This window comes from Hippocampus zosterae, chromosome 18, assembly GCF_025434085.1.
Source record: "Hippocampus zosterae strain Florida chromosome 18, ASM2543408v3, whole genome shotgun sequence".
In the NCBI taxonomy this organism is placed as follows: Eukaryota; Metazoa; Chordata; class Actinopteri; order Syngnathiformes; family Syngnathidae; genus Hippocampus; species Hippocampus zosterae.
The window spans coordinates 11,484,133-11,505,079 of NC_067468.1; the positions used below are offsets into that span (position 1 = coordinate 11,484,133).

At 43.8% G+C, this 20,947-nt stretch overlaps 1 protein-coding gene across 3 annotated transcripts; it reads left to right on the forward strand.

Annotated features, from left to right (window-relative positions):
- Window positions 1-859: 859 nt before the first annotated feature.
- Window positions 860-20,886, forward strand: LOC127591350 (nipped-B-like protein A). Of its 3 annotated transcripts, none has more exons than XM_052051395.1 (47): window positions 860-1,143; window positions 2,239-2,371; window positions 3,197-3,362; window positions 3,880-3,980; window positions 4,261-4,369; window positions 4,463-4,620; window positions 4,709-4,833; window positions 5,013-5,103; window positions 5,471-5,992; window positions 6,173-8,077; window positions 8,444-8,572; window positions 8,987-9,115; window positions 9,208-9,270; window positions 9,675-9,764; window positions 10,086-10,195; window positions 10,291-10,377; window positions 10,514-10,745; window positions 10,846-10,997; window positions 11,096-11,176; window positions 11,262-11,362; window positions 11,437-11,563; window positions 11,647-11,729; window positions 11,909-12,041; window positions 12,206-12,349; window positions 12,680-12,766; window positions 12,861-13,060; window positions 13,137-13,239; window positions 13,793-13,891; window positions 13,986-14,132; window positions 14,309-14,443; window positions 14,527-14,625; window positions 14,707-14,760; window positions 14,848-14,956; window positions 15,429-15,565; window positions 15,647-15,787; window positions 15,861-15,954; window positions 16,301-16,455; window positions 16,876-16,966; window positions 17,043-17,216; window positions 17,304-17,494; window positions 17,840-17,947; window positions 18,114-18,314; window positions 18,701-18,847; window positions 19,030-19,391; window positions 19,600-19,774; window positions 19,850-20,038; window positions 20,208-20,886. In XM_052051395.1, exons 2-47 carry the CDS (start codon window positions 2,308-2,310, stop codon window positions 20,565-20,567), a joined length of 8,460 nt encoding a protein of 2,819 aa, XP_051907355.1. In that variant the 5' UTR covers window positions 860-1,143; window positions 2,239-2,307; the 3' UTR covers window positions 20,568-20,886. The 3 variants fall into 3 exon arrangements, with proteins under 3 accessions (XP_051907355.1, XP_051907356.1, XP_051907357.1); XM_052051396.1 differs by having other exon boundaries at window positions 862-1,143; window positions 20,211-20,886; XM_052051397.1 differs by having other exon boundaries at window positions 1,033-1,284.
- Window positions 20,887-20,947: the final 61 nt, after the last annotated feature.

Here is a 20,947-nt window from a genome sequence, read left to right on the forward strand (position 1 = left end):
TAAATGAGTGATGATATATAGACAGGTGTATCGAAAAGTAGATTACTCGGGAAGTAGGGGGCAGGATAGAGACATGATAATGTAGAAACCGCACAGCATAGTGCCGTAGTCACCTTTGAACGTTTCCTGGAAACAAGAGAAAACAACATTTTTAGCAAGCACATTAGTATTTTAATTGATATTGTATTCAATTAGGATAGATTGGGTGAGAGAGAGATATGAGGTGATCCATAACAGGATTAATGAAGGATTTCCTATAGATTGATAGATGTGTTGGTAGACAGATGGATAAATATGTTATATATGTTATTATGTTGTTTTCTCAGAGAAAACAACATTTTTAGCAAGCACATTAGTATTTTAATTGATATTGTATTCAATGAGGATAGATTGGGTGAGAGAGAGATATGAGGTGATCCATAACAGGATTAATGAAGGATTTCCTATAGATTGATAGATGTGTTGGTAGACAGATGGATAAATATGTTATATATGTTATTATGTTGTTTTCTCAGGGAACTCCGGTTTTCTCCCACATTCCAAAAACATACATGGCACGTGAATGGAACACTCTAAATCACCCCACGATGTGATTGTGAGTGTGAATGGTTGTTTGTCAATGTGTGCCCTGAGATTGGCTAGCAACGAGCTGATGTACCCCGTCTACTGCCCGATGACATCTGGGATAGGCTCCAGTACGCCCGCGACCCTAATGAGGATAATCTGATGCGAAAATGGCTGGATAAATGGATGGATATTGCCAAAAGTATTCGCCCACTTGCTTTGAATGACTTCTCATTCTAAATGAATGACTTCTCATTCTTAATTCATTAGCGTTTACCCCTCAGGGCGATGTTCGGACGGCGGGACGGAGAGGGAGCTCGAGTCTACTCCCCAGCTGCCATCCTACTGCTGCCGCTGCTCCTCCCCCTCCGCCGCCACCTCCACCACCAACCACCTCCTCCTCCACCAGCGGAGCCACTTCTTTCTCATCACATCCTGGGGTAAATACGACCAGATTGAAATCGAAACACATACAAGGGGCTCCATCGTCACCCCGCGGAGGCCACCTCATCGTGTACACCAGGCGGCCCTTTGGATGGTCGGTCTCCGACACGGCCAGACCGGGGAAGCTCTCGAACGGTGATTTTGTGCTTTTCTACCCCCTTCAACGTTTCCTCCCTAGCGGTCGGGTCGGGGTTATGCTTCCTCCTGTGGCGAGAGACGCCAGGTTTTGTGTGGAGATGGGGATGCGATGTTGAAGGCCAGCGCCAAGCGAGTGAGGTGAAAACCCCAAGACAGCCACCCTAGCCTGACCGAGAAATACGAGGCTAAGGCTGCTAGCTGGTTCCGATCCGGTGCTGTGAAGGATGCAACTTACGGCTAGATCTAGCCAGCTAGCGTAGCTACTATTCCTGTATGTTGCTAGCCGGCTAACCCCCGAGTTACTTTTTTTTCGGGTGCCGCTTGTATTATACGTCTAGTCGAACATTTAAGTCACAATAACTAACTTGTTTCACATTGACAAGCGGCGTTAAGGTGAGGTAATGCCTCTATTGTGGGCTCGGAGCGTCCCCCGGAAAAAGCCTTAATGTGACGGCGTAACAAAAGGCAGGAATTGAGACATGGTTTGGTGGATTGGCCATCCTTTCTTGTTTTGTTGTTAGCACGGATATGCTAAGCTAACTCGAGACACAGAGGGAGGATTCCGTTCACTTATTGTTTATTAACATAATAGATGAGCGCTACTACGTTGCTGTAAGTTTGTATTTGGAGAAAGGCATCTCAATGGGGCATGCAGAAGGATGAAAACGCTTGTGATAGCAGCACCTTCTGGGCCAGACTTGCAAGTTACCAAGCAGGCTACCCTGGAAGGCCTCCACACACTGTTTATACTGTAAAAATAGCACTAATAAGAACAATAAGAACACTAATATTATTACTATTCTAATAATACCAGGTGTTTGTAAATGCGCACACAATTTTTAAAACGCGCCTCTCAATATAGAATACATCTGTACCTCCTAAATGACATTGTTACAAACTTGAATTTGGGCTTGATTACATTCAGTATCCTTAATAGATTGGACTTTTTAAATCTATTCAAGTGTGTCATCACTATCCGTGTATATAAGGTATAATATTTCGAAGTGCTGTTTTTGCTTCATGTCAAAATGGATTCTGGGTCCTCTAAAAATCCTCTAAAAAATGTTAACGTAAATGTCTAATTCTCCCCAGCATTCTGGAGATGTGAGGAACGGGAAGCCCCTTGCTGATATCGAGCAGCATTTTGACCTCATCTTCAGTATGAATGGTGATATGCCTCATGTTCCCATCACTACTCTCGCCGGAATCGCAAGCCTCACGGACCGTAAGTGTGCTCCTATCTCTTCCTAAAGTGGCATTGAATGAGGGTCTGTGGTATTTTTGTCAACGTACAGTGAAACCTCGCTGTTTGCGCATGTTAGAGACCAAACCCAGATTAGAAATGGATGCCTCGTCCCTAAAAATGTTTTTTGTTTCGCATATTCATCATTTGAACCCAAAAGATACCCCAAACTATGATCCCAAAACACTTGAATATCATTTCACATTCATGTAAAACATGACCCTTAAAACTAAATGGCTCACAGCTAATTTGATTTTGAAAAACACTGCAAAGACGCAGTAGGTCACCACTGTAACAATATCAATCTCTACTTTCCTATTGACCATATTATTTTATTTTATGACTCAGTGACTCCCAAACCTTTGAATGGTGTTTTCATGGAAAGCACGAACTTGTCCAGCTGACTCCAAATTTGTGAACTGTTGTGAACTTGTGTTGACATCAAACAACAGGAAGCACTTATTACCATAGTAGTTCCTCATCAAAAATAAGACAAAAAGAGTGTTTCATTTTATTGTAACATTATGCTCAGTTGGAACATTCGTACTGTGCGAAAGACAGCAAATAAAAATGATTGAAATAATGATTTGAATGGGTCGCACACAAAAGGAGAATAAAAATTGTCCATCAAAGCGAAGCAATTCTTAACTATGAATTTATTGGACTTAAAGTTAAATACAACAAAACTTGGGCAGTGATTCGTTAGCTTTTTTTCCACTGGTCTGTGTAGCCTTGGATCACCATCAAATTTCCCAGTGCAAATCTACCGTAATCACACCACATCCCCTGAATCTCTTACCTACACAGTGTTAAACCAACTTCCACTGCCCTCACCTCTCCCTGCTACCACTGCCAAGAGTCTGCTTTACAATGGACGAATCTCCGAAGAGGTCAGCAGCCTTTTGGTGTGTCGTGACGACAGCCTGGTAACTCAGCTGGCTCACGGCCTCAACCAGGTGTCAACAGAACACATGTGAGTATCTGCTGTCGTAGGAGGCGGGCTGGTATTACTGGTTTGTGGAGGGGGATCGAATGTCAAATGTAACTGGGATGCAGCTGCGGTCGTACTTCCAGGGCAGAACATAAACATTCCCTGGTCAGAATTATATATGGAATTACAGTCGACCACCGCACACTTCCTGTTCACTATTTACAGATTTTCTTACATTTTTTTAAATACAATTTTTTTGCTAAGGGGGACAGGTGGGGCTGTTCAAGGTGTTATCCCCCATTTCCCCTCTACTTTTCCATGGAAAGTGTGTATTGAATGTGTATCAGTTTTTAGAAAAAAAATTTGGGTTTTAAATGTGTCTTACACCGCTACAACAACTAGTTCATTGCAGTATTCCTAACCTCAAAACTTTGTACGCCGGGGTGAACCCCGCCTACTGCCCAAAATTTTTGCTGAATGACGTATATGCTGATACTAGTCCGTTGCCAGTGGTTGTGTACATTGTGTGACTGTTGTGTTCTTTTTGTGTGATTCACAGAGACCTGAAGGACAACTTGGGGAACGATGAACCCGAGGGTGACATGCCTGTGCTCCTACAAACTCTGCTGTCCAGAAACCCCAAAATCTTCCGGGACAAAAGTACGACCATGCAGTCGACAGTCACAAAATGTAGTGTGAAAATGAGGTGTTTTTACTCAAAATACCTTAGATTAATTGCAGACTCTAAATTTCCCATATATGTAAATTTGAATTGTTGTTTGTTTAAATTGGTCATGCGATTGGCTGACGACCAGTCCAGGTTGTGCCCCACTTCTCTCGCCAAAGTTGCTTGACTTTCTTTTGTAGTTTTATTTTTATTTGTTCAATTTGGCATGTAAATTTTTTAAGCGTATATGTGGTCGCCTCCTATTTTCCTCAGGTGTGATCCAGCAACCAGCGGTACAACAGTACAAGATTTCTCCAAACCAGGTACACAGGAGTCCAGCATCAAATTATCAGCAGTCCCCAGTCACTCAGAGGACATCTGGGTAAGACAGCGGGAAAGTGGATATACCGCGGTCTATGTCTTTTTTTGTTTAGGTTTTTTTTTTTCCTTAAAATTACTTTGCTTTACTTCACAGATGCTTCAGCTCGCCACAGTCCGGGCCCAGAGCTCGGTTCATATCACAGCAGCAGCATTCAAACAGCCCCATCCCCAGTCCCTATACTCCGCAGAGCCCTGCTGATTACATGCAATACAGTCCGCCCAGTTACTCTCAACACCAGCAGACGCAGCAAGGTGGCTCCCCCACTCCTCGTGAGAGCAGACACAGCGTATCGGTCAATAGGCATTACTCACTGGCAATGCCATTCACTTTCTGTTTCAGTTGGCGGTATTAGGAATCTCCACAACAAGGTGTCAGGACAGCTATCGAGTAACGCATCCAATCATCATGCCAAACCAGGCTCGGATGGCGACTATGTCACCATTGCGCACAGACTTGGAAATGAGGTATAAGAAAAACTGCTGAACGCGGACATTTACGGAGTAGCCGAAAATGTTAAAACAACATTGAGGCCACCATGGAACAAAATGACACAACTTTGAGCACGTCATGTAATCTTTAGAGCAGTGCTTAATAGTCTTTTGTAGACTGAAAAGAATTACAATAAACGTCTTGTATTTGATAGGAAAATGAGCACTCCATGATGGCTGCCTTGTTTCCGGTCAAGTCACCGCAGTCTGTATGTTCCCCGGATGAGAGCGAGGAAGCATCGAAATGTACGTAACCATTTCATCTTTTGGTAACTGTCATTCAAGTGGGAAAATAAATTTACTCGATTACATTGCAAGGCATATTTTTTCTGAAAAATTCCAAAAATGTACTTCGGAGGTTCCATTGTATCCTAAAATCAAAATGGTAAGTAAATGTGTTACTGTTTTATCTCTATTTTGGGCCACTGTGCTGTCTCTGTTTGTTTCACGAGATTTCCCGAGTCGTATTTTTCCCACAAATTGTGGGTCGAATTTCCATTTATTGTATACAAATTTTCGATTTCCACTGTATCCTTTCACTAAATCTGTGTATTGCTGTGCCGCGGTTTTGTCTGTGTTCTGAGCCTCTCCACTATCTCTTATGTGTCAATAGGGTCCAGACCTCTGCTCATCATGCAGTCGCCTCCTTCTGACATCCCTCCTAGCGCAGCTCCCAACATGCTGCTGTCTTCCACTGAACGAAAAAAGAAGCCGAGGCAAAGGAACAAGGCGGGCGGTGATCACATGGAGAAAAACGCATTGTATGACATCGTGAGCTCTCCCGTGAAAGACTCTGCCAGGCTGACATTGAAGCTGTCCAGAGTGAAGAACGTAGACAAAGAACAGTACGAAGAGCATTCTCCCGGTACTGATGCGGAGCAGCAAGCGTGCCTGACGAACAGTAAAAACCCCTTGCCAAACTCCGACCGGGACTCACCATGCAAGTTCGCTGCAGAGGATTCACCACCACACTGTCAACGGGCGCCGTTCCAGCCAAACGAGACCGCCGCCCTCTCTGCGGTGGTGCTGCTGGACGACACCGAGGCGGACATCGATGCTCTGGCGGAGATTGAGAGCACCGAGCGCGAGTCTGTCAGCGAGAGAGAGCGATGGTCCAAGGAAGTCCAGGATAAAGGTATTAAGACTGCCATCAGAGCAGCAACTTTTATGGCCTGATATAGGAATTATCGGAATTAAATTCTGCCACAGTTTGTTGATAGGACCCTTTGACAGGTCAAGTGGTGGCGGCCCTCCCTGGTAAAGGCGAATGTGCATAACGTTAAAGATGTAATCAGCGATGTTGTCTTTTTTGCAGACAAACCGCTGAAGAAACGCAAGCAAGACTCATACCCTCAGGAACTGGGAGTCGAAATGAATGACGGTTTCGCCGTACAGGGTGGCAATGCCGGCAACCAGATGACACCCAAGAAGAAAAACGCGGCGAGTAACGGTTCCGGTCGTCCCGCTCTGATGGTCAGCATCGATCTGCAGCAGGCCGGTCGAAGTTTACGGCAGCCCGTTGTGGTGCTGGAGGCCAAGCAACTGTGCGACGAGCACATCGTGCAATTCACTTCTGATTTGGAAGCGGAGAAAAATAATGCCTGCCAATTGACTGACACCAAACCGCAAGTCGACGACTCCTGGAAGTTCAGCTTGGATATCTGTCCGAAGGAGAAGAAGGAAAGTCCGCGGGAGTCCAAACACAGACCCGACGGGGGAAAGTCGGACGCAAAGTGCGGAGACTCGCCGAGGCTGAAGCAGAATCGGGATTGGGAGTCTTGCCACGGGGAGGAAATGATCGACAACGGTCACTGTCAACCGGAGACTCTAAAAATCTCGAGCAAGGCGGAACGGAATGCCTTTTGTCATAACGAAGACAAAAGCAGGGAGAAGAAGAGGACGAAAGATCACGCCACAGAAAAAGATAGGAGTAGGGAAAAAGATGGGGATAAAGACCAAGACGTGGATAGAGAAAAAGAGAGAGACAAGGATAAGATAAGAGATAAAAACAAAATTAGGCAAAAAGATATAGACAGGAATAGGGATAGAGACAGAGACAGAGAGGAGGTGGGAATGGACAGAGTCAAAAATAGAGAAAAGGATAAGGACAGGGATAGGGAGAAGGAGAGAGATGTGGACAGAGTTAGAGATCGGGAGAAAGATCGAGTCAGCGTTAAGGATCTAGGTAAAGATCGGATCAAAGAAAAGTACAGAATTAAGGAGAAAAACAGGGAGAAAGTTCGATCTAAGGAGAAAGAGCGAGATAAGGAGCTAGGTATGGCTGACGATCGAGTCAAAGAGAAAGAGCGAGTTAAGGAGCTGGATAAGGAAAGAGATCGATTCAAGGAAAAAGAGCGAGCGAAGGAGCAAGATCGGGAAAAAGATCGATTAAAGGAAAAGGAGCCCGATAAGCAGAAGGATCGATTGAAGGTAAAAGATCGAAATATGGAGACGGATAAGGAGAAAGAGCGATCAAAGGAAAAAGAGCGAAATAAGGAGGCAGATAAGGAGAAAGATCGATTAAAGGAGAAAGAGCCGGACAAAGAGAAAGAGCGAAACAAGGAGCCAGATAAGGAGAAAAACAGATTAAAGGAAAAGGAGCGGGATAAGGAAAAGGACAAAAGTGTGGAGAAGGAGCGATATCGAGATAAAGGCCGGGAACGAGAGACGATTGAAGGGAAAGAGAGAGTCCGAGAAGACAAGGCCAGGAAACACAAAACGTCGATGGGTAACGGCAACCAATCTCTGGATGGGACGCCCCAACCGGAGAAGGATCACAAAATCCGACAAGACGGCAGTAAACACTCCAGTGACCTCAGCGGTCGTGAAAGGACAGAAAAATCCAGTTTCCCGACCCCGCATAATAAAAAAGATAGGAAAGGCGGGGAAGACAATAAAGAACTTTCCCACGTGAAAAAAATAAGCGAATTTCCATCATACTTGCTCGGGGGAAACTCGGGAGCACTGAAGAACTTTGTGATACCCAAAGTGAAACGGGACCCGGTCGATACATTTCCCACGGTCTCAAACAACTTGGTTGATGTCTGGAAAGAACCTCGTGTTCTGCTGGAGAGGAGGTCGCTGATCGAAACCCTCAGCAAAGGCCCGAAACCCATTGTGGTGATGCGGCGACTGAGCGTGGATGACATACGAAGCATCAAGAAAGAACTCAAAGAAACCTACAAGTCGTGGAAGTTGTCTTCTAGCCACAAATCGAGAGGTAATGATTATCATGGATTTTGTTGGAGGGCGGCACGATGGGCGTGTGGTTAGCACGTCAACTTCCGATTTCCGAGGTTTGGGGTTTCGATCTCAGCCCCCGGGCCTTCCTGTGTGGAGTGCGCATGTTCTTCATGTACTTGGTTGGCTTTACTTTGGCTTCCTCACACATGCCCAAAATGCTTGAGGTTAATTGGGAGCCCCCCCCTCTAAACTCAACTCATTTGGGATAGGCCCCAGCTCACCCCTAATGAGAACAATCACAATAAAAAAAATGGATGGATGGGTTTGTGGGAGGTTTGTATTCCGGAATAATGACTTTCATCGCTGTATGCTTATCATTTTTACGCACTCTTTGTCCTTACAGACATGTCATTTGGTGCCAAGCGGGGGCACAGTATGATCAGTAAAACTCCCAAGTATATCGCTGACTTTGATGAAGAGGAGGAGGGAACCGATGATAACGATGACCACACTCACAACTCGGACAATGAGGGTACGGTAATCTGCAACATTTGCATGTATACTTTTACGCTACGTTGACACTACTGGGCGTGATGCCCAATTTGGATTTTTTTGTGAACGCTGCATGAAAAAATCAGATCGCATTAAAACACAAAGATGAACATTTTGTTTGTTGTTTTGACTGTTACACTTAGATAAGACAAGGCAGCTTGATTTATGTAGCGCCCACTGTACACAAGGTAGCTCAAAGTGCTTCGCATAGTTAAAAAGACAACATTCAAAGGCAAAGAACTCACTGCAGCTCTGCTTACCTGTTAGCTTTGATGTAGTGTTTCACTCCTGTGTCCAGACTGCAAATGTGTGGGGGGGAAAAAAGTATAATTTACAATATCAGAATAATTTTATTGTTATTGTATGGAACACAATGATGTTTTCTCTATTTTAGTGATGAGGAAAAGGCGAAGGAAAGATCAGGACAAGTCAAGGAAGTGCGAGTCAAAAAAAGCCAGACAACGTCAACAGGATTGGAACTCAGACGAATGCGTCGGTGGTCCGCCGCCAAATTTAAGTGATGGTGAGTTACTTGTGCATGCTGAAATGTTTTGTTTATTTGGGTTTATTTTGGATGCTAAATGTATTCTTGTGGCTCTTTTTGTTTTTGTTCAGTGGCCAGAAAATTGAAGAAAAAACATAAAGAGAGAAAGGCGTATGAAAAGATGCGACCTGAGGGTATTTCTTTTTTAACAATCTTTCATGTATTTTGTTTGTTGTTATTATTATTATTACTGTTCTTCTTTTTCTTGTTATTGTAATTATTTTTATGGTTTGTGAATCTCATTTTTGGTGGATCAGCATTCCTGTATCCTGGTTGAAAATGTATTTTAGGGTCCAAAAACCAACTTCCCAGGAGATTTCCCTGGTGGAAAAAAAACCCTTGATCAATAAAGATGAAATTTGGTGAACTTGTCTTACATACCAGGACACACAAAAAAAGGTCTCATGGACCAATGCTTAAAACTGAACACTAAGTCGGTGATTTGGGTTTGAAGCAGGCATTTGGGGAAGATTTCCGTTCATTGCTGCGTGCAGCTTTAATTTTCGTGTGAGACAGTTGTCAAACATTTATGTCACAGATTTAATGGACACTTCCACGTTCAAGAGATTCGCAGCCAGCGTGGACAACATTCTGGAGAGTCTGGAGGATGTGGACCTTCCTGCCGCAGGTAAACAAGCCTGACTGTTAGCCGCACGGTGAACCCCCACGATTCCTCCTGTCCACCCCTGCTGACTGTCAATAAGTTGAAGTGAGCTGTGCAGCATCATTTGTTCAAGCCACTGTCATGCCTAATAGAAAAGTAGTGCTTTGGCACCATCTGGTGGCAGCTCTAGGCAATTTGAAACCTTTTTATGGGGCAGTGCCGATTACTCACAGATTTTTTTTCGCTGTTCGCTGCAGGACTGAGACCCTACAGTGTACTTCTGCGCTGTAATGCAAAAGGATTAGCATAATTATATATAGATTTTTTGTATGTGCCATTTCCCAGATGACGACGGTGATGATGAAATACCGCAGGAGCTATTGCTCGGCAAGCACCAGCTGAGTGAGTTAGGCAACGATTCCGCGAAGATTAAAGATATGGGCATCTTTTATAAGGTAGGTGGAGTATGTCCCAGCGATGCTCGTTCTGATCTTTTTCACTTGAAACGTCTGAACACAACAGTTAATTTGCATTTGCTTCCTGTCCACAGTTTTCATCTCAGAAATTGGTGAAATTCATGAACGTCCTGGAGAAGAACATTCAGGACAGTGTCAAACTCTCCACATTAATGAACCATGTAAGTTGTCAGACTGATTTTATTTAGTGTGCGGGATGGGATAAATTCCTGTGACTCCATTAGGAAAAAACGTGAAAGAAAACAGATGAATGAATCACATTGACAGTATCTGTTTTTGTAACGACTTGTATTGAAGGGTAATGACTCCATGGACGAGGAACGGCTGTGGCGCGACCTCATCTTGGAGCGGGTGACAAAGTCGGCCGATGCCTGTCTGACGGCGCTCAACATCATGACTTCGCCGCGCGTGCCCAAAGTGGTTTTCATCGAAGACGTCATCGAGCGGGTTTTGCAGTACACCAAGTTCCACATGCAGAACTCCTTGTACCCCCAGTACGACCCCACCTACAGGGTGGATTCCCATGGAGGTCAGTCATACCCCTCATCGACACCGGTTTCAGCCACTTGGCTATTTTTACAGAGGCATTAAAAAAGTGTGTATTATGTACTTGTACTTCCTTACCCAAGGTGCCGTGCATAATTCCAAAGGCAAGAAAGCAAAAAGCTCAGGCCATAAACAAAAAACAGTGCTTCAACTCTACGGCAAAGTGTGCGATATCATCAGCAGTCTTTCTGAGCTAGTGGAGATCCAGCTGCTTACAGACACGACCATTCTGCAGGTGAGATTCTCCATCCGTGCTCATGTTTCCTTTACGGCAAAGCTGTCTGATTATCAATGTCATCTGATTTGCACTTGATGCCCTACTTCCCATATTAGGTGTCCACCCTCGGGATCACGCCGTTTTTTGTGGAGAATGTCAGTGAACTGCAGTTGTGTGCCATCGCATTGGTGACGGCAGTAAGTGTGATGTCTTACTCTAGTTGGAGGGGCCATTAAAAAGTTTGAAATAATACACAGCATCCATCCCTTTGCTCCTCTGCAGGTGTTCTCCCGCTACAGGAAGCACAGGCAGCTCATTCTTGAAGAGATCTTCAACTCAATGGCCAGGCTGCCATCCAATAAACGCAACCTGAGGAACTTCAGGTGCACCAAAGAATGAAGAGGACTCGAGTGAATGGCGGTCCATCTCAATGATTCTTTCTCAATGCCTCTCACAGGTTAAACAGCAGCGATCATGGAGGCAGCAAGCATATCCAGATGGTCACTGCCTTGGTTCTACAGCTTATCCAGTGTGTGGTGCAGCTACCCTCTCCAAAGGATGGAGAAGATGAACACAATAGGAAGGTAGGCAGGAAGAAACATCTGAAAATTGAATACAATGGTCTCAAATTGTATTTCATATCTCCCGCTATATTTTCTTCTCACAGGTGGACAAAGACGTCCTCATCACCAATTCCTATGAGACCGCCATGAGGACTGCTCAGAACTTCCTGTCAGTGTTTCTCAAGAAGTAAGTCCGTGTCATACAAGTGTAAAAAGAAGTTATCAGCCGTTGCTAACCATTGATTCGCCTTCGTGTCTAATGCCTGTGTCATAGTTATGCTGTATAATAGCCCGTAATATTTCCCGGGTTAATTCCAACACACTACACTAACATTTTAACCTGACCACTTGATGTGGTTGTGCCAGATGCGGCAGTAAGCAGGGAGAGGACGACTACAGGCCTCTATTTGAGAACTTTGTCCAAGACCTCCTGTCCACTGTCAACAAACCCGAGTGGCCCGCTGCTGAGTTGCTGCTCAGTTTGCTTGGTCGCCTCTTGGTAAGCGTTGTCATCTCCGCTATTCATTTTATGAAAAAAAATTATGTTTTTTTTAAGGATTGTTACTCTTTGTTGTGCGAAGCACATTAAGTTGCCCCGTATATGAAATGTGCTATATAAAGAAAAGTTGCCTTGCCTGTATTTTTCGTTTTCCCATCATCCAGGTGCACCAGTTTAGTAACAAGCAGACAGAGATGGCGCTCCGGGTGGCATCGCTGGATTACCTTGGCACCGTCGCTTCTCGCCTGCGTAAAGACACCGTCAATTGCAAGCTGGATCAAAAGGCCATTGAGCGCATTCTTAAAGAGGTAGCAAATAAACTCCAATATAGCTCTTTATGGTATTTTTTAGCCGAAAATTATGAAATCCGCAACCCTAAGTATTTTTTGATATAGAAATTATAAATGCACAAGCGCAATTTATTTGCAGTCCTGACTATAAATGCACTTTTTCCAATTTTGTACATTGGAAAAAGTCACAAAAAACAAAAGAGTCGGTCGAGAGTCTGAATGCCTTCCATGAAAGCACCAAACAAGAACAAATAAAGACAAACAAATCATTCTCATTTCAAATTATTAACCATTTGACATGTTATTGTGGTTTCTTGGTAAACTTTCATTTTACCATCATCTTTGCAGTGTCCCGGTAACGATGAGACGCAGCAACTCCAGAGGGCCTTGTTATGCTACATCGAGGAGAGCAGTGAAATTGATCCCGCTCTTGTTGTGAGCATGTGTCGTTTTTTTCCCCCTATATTTATTCCGCTCAACTCATATAACTGGACACTCATTGCGGGCACTGTTCTTCACTCACACACAGTTTGCCAGGAATTTCTACATTGCCCAGTGGTACAGGGACATCACGAGCGAGGTGGACAAGGCAATGAAGTTGCACGATGACGACGACGACCCGAAAGCTTCATATGCCGCCAACAACGTTGACTCCACTGAGGAGATTGTGCAGAGGGCCGAATTGCGGAAAAAGTTCTTACGCAAGGTTATCAGAAACTCTTACACCAGGTAAAAAAAGAATTCTTTTTGGAGTAGTCATCCTAAAAAAATATTCCTCTATTAAACGCTCTCCTATTTATTTCAGGATCAGCTCTGACGCAGTAGACTACAAGGACTCCTGTATGATCGTCCAATACCTAGCCTCTATGAGGCCGTTCTCACAGAGTTTTGACATTTATTTATCACAGGTAAAACAGTCGTGTCACATTATGCGGAGTAGACGCATGAAGGTGAAATGAAATCATTATTATTATTATTATGAGACGCCACACATGACAAAGAAAAAAAATTCCATGCAATGCCAAAAAAAATGCTTTTATAGAGTGTACTGTGCTGTACTCCACATGACCCACACAGCTCTATCTAAGTTCCTTACAAATTGAAGTTGAGGTACAGAATGTGGCCATGGAGGATTGATTTTAATTGAGATTACGAATGCACTACCGTCAGGTCATGCTAACACCTGTTAAGCGCTTAGCTTCACTTGGCGTTCACCACAGATAAGGATTTGCCATTGTAAACACTGATCTGGTTTAACATTTACCATTGTCGGCCTGACTTTTCAGAGCATAGTGACACCCTACACCACAGGGTAATCAGTTGGGATCATCATTCAGACGACTGCAATTCACAGGATTTGGGGAAATACTCAAATTTGCTCCAATTGTCGTTTTGTGTTCCCCATTGTAGCACAAATTTGGTATTGTGAAGCTCGTCGCTAACAGTTTCTGTCACGTGTAGATCCTGAGAGTACTTGGTGAGAGCGCCATTGCAGTCAGAACGAAAGCCATGAAGTGTCTCTCTGAGGTTGTGGCTGTGGACCCGAGCATTCTCGCAAGGGTGAGACAATCCCATCATCTTGTTTTGCATATTCCGTACACCTCAGGGTCTTGCTTGTGACCTGACAAATCGTTTCCATTTTCTCGTTCTTCAGTCCGACATGCAGCGTGGTGTTCACGGGCGCCTCATGGACAACTCCACCAGTGTGCGCGAGGCCGCCGTGGAGCTCGTCGGACGCTTTGTGCTCAGTCGACCCGAGCTCATCGAGCAGTACTATGACATGCTCATCGAGAGGATATTGGTAATTTGTCTCCTTTTTTTTTGTTTTTTGTAGTTTTTATTATTGCCCTGTCATCTCATTACAGAAGTGGTATGTTAATTCTCGGGCCACATAAAATGATGGTGGCCAGACAACCTGGATGATGCTTACCACCTGGCTTTAACAAATCCACAAATATACCTTTTTGTCCCCAAAAGGACACGGGTATCAGCGTGAGGAAAAGAGTCATCAAGATCCTGAGGGATATTTGTCTGGAGTTGCCGGATTTCCACAAGATCACCGAGATGTGTGTCAAGATGATCCGAAGGGTCAACGACGAGGAGGGCATTAAGGTTGGTTTTAGTCAAAACTTTCTTTCAGGAGCTTCATTCATTTTATTCAAATCAATTTTCACATGTTTATTTTGATCCTGCAGAAACTGGTGAATGAGACCTTCCAGAAAATCTGGTTCACACCCACGCCCAGTCATGACAAAGATGCCATGATCAGAAAAATCCTGAACATCACAGATGTGGTGTGTAGTTGATTTGGCTGAGTAGGTGCAATTATGTATGCGTATGCATATTTATGATCTTGTACATGCTTTTCATCCCAGGTGCTTGCGTGTAAAGATTCCGGCTACGATTGGTTTGAGCAGCTCCTCCAAAATGTAAACTTTTGAATTGAGTGTGATTATCCATATCCGTGATTTATCGTTACTTCTTTTTAAATTGATTGTCCTTCACCATTTTTTTAGCTCCTTAAATCAGAAGAAGCTGCTGCGTACAAACCGGCCAAGAAGGCCTGCAGTCAACTGGTGGACAATCTGGTGGAGCACATGGTGAAAAATGAGGAGTCCATTGCAGGTAAACAGAAAAGTGGATTTGCCTCAAAAAGTTGGGAGTCACCAGCCAATTTCATGTTAACCATTAAAAAAAAAACGCACGCATTTTGTATCCTTACTCTGCGCCTTAATTTCATGCTTCACGGCCCATTGCGTGCCTTCGCCATATAGTGGCTCATAAGGGACTCAGTAAGGTGCAGTAATGTTAGTCGCTTTTTAAGAATTGTCTGTCTACATGTCTTACTGCACCATTTGTTTTCAAATATCTGTCGCTGCAAGGGTTTTTTTCGCAATCACAGCATTGATGTTTGTTTAGTTAGCTTAGCATTCATCACACGCAGCAAGTCATGTGGTTCAATCCACAACAAGCATCTTTGTTTCATATTTAACTCATTCAATCCCCATCACATATAAATACGTCTTGAAAACCTGCGACATATATATATATATATATATATTTTTTTAATCCTATGTACTCTGTGTGTCTGCTTCAGACTGCGAGGACAAAGACAACAACTCCAGTCGCCTGGTGGCGTGTGTCACCACGCTGTATCTTTTCAGCAAGATCCGGCCGCAACTGATGGTGAAACACGCCATTACCATGCAGCCTCACCTGACCACCAAGTGCAACGTGAGGACCAACGACTGCTGATTTATTGTAACACAGCGCCCCCTCGAGGCAAAAATAACAGCCGGCTCCGTACTGTTGCAGAATCAGAATGACCTCATTGTGATTTGCAACGTCGCCAAGATCCTGGAACTAGTGGTGCCTCTGATGGACAATCCCAGCGAGAATTTCCTCACCACCATAGAAGAAGATCTCATGAAGCTCATCATCAAACATGGAATGATGGTGCGTTTCATTCGCAGCATTCTTGGTCTGAGTAAGGCTGGTAGTCATGTCAATTGTGTGCTTTGCTTCTCAGGTTGTGCAGCACTGTGTAAGCTGTCTCGGTGCTGTGGTAAACAAGGTCACACACAACTACAAGTTTGTTTGGGCTTGTTTCAATCGTTTCTATGGTAAGACTATTACCTGTAGCTTCAAAGGAGACATACAAAGCATTTTTTTTTGTTTTTTTGCAAATTAAAATCGGGTATCTTAATAACAAATCTGTCGTGCCCTTTGGTCAAAAGTGCCACGGGTCAAAAATTTTAAAAAATGCCACTTCTTAAAAACAATGCTGTCAGGTTTGGTATTACCTGTATAAACAAAAGGTTATTTTTCATAAGTACAGTATGTCCCCTTTAAAGTTAACCCAAATGTGGCCACTGCGCTCATTCATCCTTAATGGCTGCTTCGTTTTTAAGCTCTTACTTTGCAGTTAGATAAACTTTTAGATGTTTTTTTTCCGTCCTGGTTTCGTAGGTGCCCTGGCCAAACTCAAAACCCAGCACCAGGAGGACCCCAACAGTCCCACGTTGGTGACGAACAAGCCCACACTGCTGCGCTCGCTGTTCACGGTTGGTGCTTTGTGTCGACACTTTGACTTTGACCAAGAGGAGTTCAAGGGAGCCAGCAAGGTAGGATTCATGCTTCACCATGCAGATTATTCAGAATCATCTTTTTTGGCCAAGTATATTAAAACACAAAGAATTTGTCTCGTTGGAGACGCTCTATTACTAATGAGGAAAAAAAAAAAAGCCCGGATGACAAAACATTCATTTCGGACGTACAGACAAATGTTCAAAGTCAAGTCTTGACGCAAGAGCATGTTTTTTTTTTCCCCTCTCCCTACCCAGTGTTTTTCTTTCTGAATTCTGACTGTAATTTCCCCATTGGGGGACACATAAAGGATATCTTAATCTTAATAGAAGATACTACAGGGTGGGGTGAAATGGATAAATCTTAATGGCACCATATAGTGTTTATTGACTCATTAGGTGCGCAGTAGTGCACAATTAATGATGAGTAACCTTTCCAACAACTGTTGTGTGTTCTAGCTCAGCATTAAGGACAAAGTCTTGGAACTTCTTTTGTATTTTACCACTCACAAAGATGAGGAGGTCCAAGTCAAGGCCTTGATCGGTTTAGGTATATCAACACAGTTTAACACACTACTGTCTATTTGTTTTCCCCTCAGCATTGACATGATTTCTGTCGATTGCAGGCTTCCAGTTCATCATGCATCCGGAGCTGATGTTTGTGCAGGATGTGAAGATTCTCTACAACACCACCCTGTCCGACGAACACAGTCTGGTCAATCTGAAGATCCAAGTGCTGAAAAACATGCAGACATATCTGCAGGAGGAGGACTCGCGAATGCAGGAGGCCGACCGTGACTGTGAGTTAAATCGATCCTTTGTCAATTTACCGCCGGAATCCGTTCCATCGTCGCATCATGTTGACATCTTTATTTTTGTTGACTCAGGGAAGGAAAAGGCCAAACAGGAGGATCTGAAGGAGATGGGCGACATCTCATCGGGTATGAGCAGCTCCATCATTCAGATCTACCTGAGGCATGTGCTGGACTCCTTCCTGCACACGCAGTCCACCGTGCGCCACTTTGCTTTGAGCGTGATCACGCTGACACTCAGCCAGGGGCTTATCCACCCTGTGCAGGTACTCACTCATTGGCAGGACTTTTTTTTTTTTTTCAAAACTTAATCTGCTTTTATTGGCAGAAAATCATGCCTATTCGTGAATGCGCCTCCACAAAAAATACGACTATCAGCAAATGTCTCTTTCTCTCTGTCTGTCTTGTCTACTGTAAAATGAAATTGCATTAAATATAAAAGTGAGCTTGTATTGCTTTGTAGAAATGCACCACCATATTGTTATTTTTACTTCAATGTTGCTATGATTTCTCTAGTCTGGCCCTCTTGACACGAAACTAGGTTTTATGTGACCCCGAAATCACCATGAGCTTTACACTTGGGTTTTTTCTTTTGTTTTTTGTTTTTTAAGTGTGTGCCCTACCTGATTGCCATGGGAACCGACCCTGAGCCAACCATGAAGAACAAGGCTGATCAACAACTGGTGGATATTGACAAGAAATATTCAGGCTTCATCCATGTAAGTGGGCTCACATAGTTTTTAAGCAATTGGAGAGGGTCTTTGGTTAGTTCACACATGAGGACTTGAGTCAATATTCAAACTCATAAACTCTTAACTTTGAGGCAAATATGCTAAGCACTAGAGCAGATGTTCCTTGACTAACGGCGATTTTGTCAACTGACAGATGAAAGCCGTAGCTGGGCTGAAATTGTCCTATCAGATCCAGCGGGCCATCGCCGGATCCACAGTCGTCATCCTCCGAGGCTTCCGTCAACACGACACCGACGTGGCCATGTGCTCTCATCTCTACACTTTGGTTCGGGGGAACCGTCAACATCGGCGAGCCTTCCTCATTTCTCTGCTCAACATGTTTGACGACAGCTCCGTAAGTAGTATAAGAGTAATAAGAATTATAGTGCTGTTTTTTTCCCCACATTTTATTCTTGATTCTAATACAGTTGTTCAACCTTCAATATAAAATAAATGACATGAGATTATTCAAAACAAGTTTTGATTTGGGGATTATTTTCTGCACCCCTCTGGGATTGGCTTTATGCTCAACCCAAACACAAACGTTTAAACTGTTTTCAGTCTAGACAGTGTAGAACATGTACAAAAATAAGTTCATGTAAAATGTGCAATTTAACTCTCAAAAGCGGCGAATGGATTTTGTTTTGGCGGTGTCGACCAGGTCTATGAATCAAGTAATCTTCCAGACCGGCTGCTGGGTGTCTTTCAAGTTCAATGAATGGATGTTTTCTTTGGCCTCAGAAAACCGAGGTGAACTTGCTTCTATTTGTGGCGGACAACTTGGCCTGCTTCCCATACCAAACGCAGGATGAGCCTCTTTTTATCATGCACCACGTGGACATCACTCTGTCGGTCTCTGGGAGCAACCTGCTGCAGTCTTTTAAAGAGGTGAGAAGATTTTGTCCAGTTCGATGCTTTTTGTTGTACATTCATTTTTAAAAACATACATTCAATCTTAATGTCCAGCCTTTATCATATGAAAACAGGATATTCTTCCAAATTGGCAGTGCAGAAATCACCGTAAGGTTTTATCCGTCAACCGTTTCTTCCCTACATTGCTCCTTGTATAGTCTTTAAGAAAAGGACCAATTCCACGACCGAAGAAGATAAAGCAGAAGAAGAAGAAAAAGAAGAAGAAGAAGACAAAGCCTCGGAAGATCCGTGACAGCTCTGACGACAGTGAGGGGAGCAGCAGCCGATCCAGTAGCAGCAGCAGCAGTAGCAGTAGCAGCAGCAGCAGCAGCAGCGAGGAGGAACAGGTGGAAAAGGTGCACGGGCAATCTGACTCTGACATGGACGACGAGGATGCGGTGCTGGCCCGGCTCCCCGAGGACCCAAAGCCTTTGCTGGACTTCTCCCTGGCTTCGCAGGGAATCTTACTGCTGCTCATGCTCAAACAACACCTCAAGAATCTGTACGGCTTCTCAGACAGGTAGGCCAGCATTGGATTATTCCATGAAAAACTGGTAGTCAGGTTTGAAATAAAATAAAAATAATATAGAAGGTAACCATAGCAAATGCATGAGTGGAAAGCTTTGAGTCCTAAATAAAATGAAATAAAAATAGTTGTTTGTCAAACACTTAGCGTGTTATTTATGAACAACTGATTTAATTATTATTATTATTTTTTAATCCGACAGCAAAATACAGAAATACTCACCAACGGAATCGGCCAAGGTCTATGACAAGACGGTGAACAGGAAATCCAAGGTGCACTTCAACCCCCGCCAGACTCTAGACTTTCTCAAGGTCGGTCTGTCCAGCTCAGACATCAGTCATGAGACCAGGAAGGCTATCGTCAAACAGTACTTACACGTAAGAATTTGTTTCAGAGAATTCATTCTCTCCTTGTGGTTCACTCAAGTCATTCAATCTACACTATCGTCACAGTTCAAAGTACTAATGGAGCACCTGGACCGTGAGGAAGAGGAAGAGGAGGGCGAGGCCAGTGCCAACGCCAGAAACAAAGCAATTACCTCACTGCTGCAGGGCCCCAAACCCCGAAACCACAATCACAACAATCACACGGCGCCAATCGAGTCCGAGGATGAGGAGAGTGAGGATGAAGACCGCCCGGCGGTAAGGAAATATATTTTATATCCTGTATTATCTGAGATCTTATGTATTGTCTGATTTTGGGTATTTTCTGTACATATCAAGACATTTGGAAATATTTACATATACTGTATACACACTTTATTACCTACAAAAAGCCAAACAGCATCCAATAGCTTCCTTTTACTCACAGCAGAAGTCGCGACGAGGTGACGACTCGGCAGAGGATTCCGGCCACATGAACGAGAGCGTGGACGTGACGGACGTGGTGGCCATCTGCTGTCCCAAATACAAAGACAGGCCGCAGATCGCCAGGGTGGTGCAGAAGACCAAAAGCGGCTACAGCGTGCACTGGATGTGCGGGTCCTACTCCGGACCCTGGGCCGTGGCCAAGAAACGGGACGGTCGCAAAAAGGTGCCTTGGTTGGACAACATCAAGGAGTCGGACATTATTTATAAGAAAATCTCCTTAACGAGCGGACACAAGCTGACACACAAAGTGGCACAGACGTTACGGGCGCTATACGCCGCCAAGGACGGGACTAAGCATTAGACAACACTCTGGCAAACTCACATGGATCCAGTATGTTACAGAGAAACATTCAAAGCTCTTTCTATTTAAGGACCTAATAGACCAAGTTGAAGTTCACAGACCAGAAGGAAATGTTTCGAAAAACATTGGGTGGGAGCTCCTTCGCTGTTGTGCAGCAACCCGATTCATTTTTACTCCCGGTGACTGTATTATAGTTGAACTAAAAAAAATGTTTATATCTGAAAATAATTCTGTAAAAAAAAAGTTAAAAAAGAAAAAAAGAAAGTGAATGTTGGAAATTAGTGTATTGACGTTCTTAATAAAGTGGTTTTTGGACTTACTATAGCATGGAAGGGATTGATTCACCTTGAACTTGTTTATAAAGAAAGGTATCTCAATTA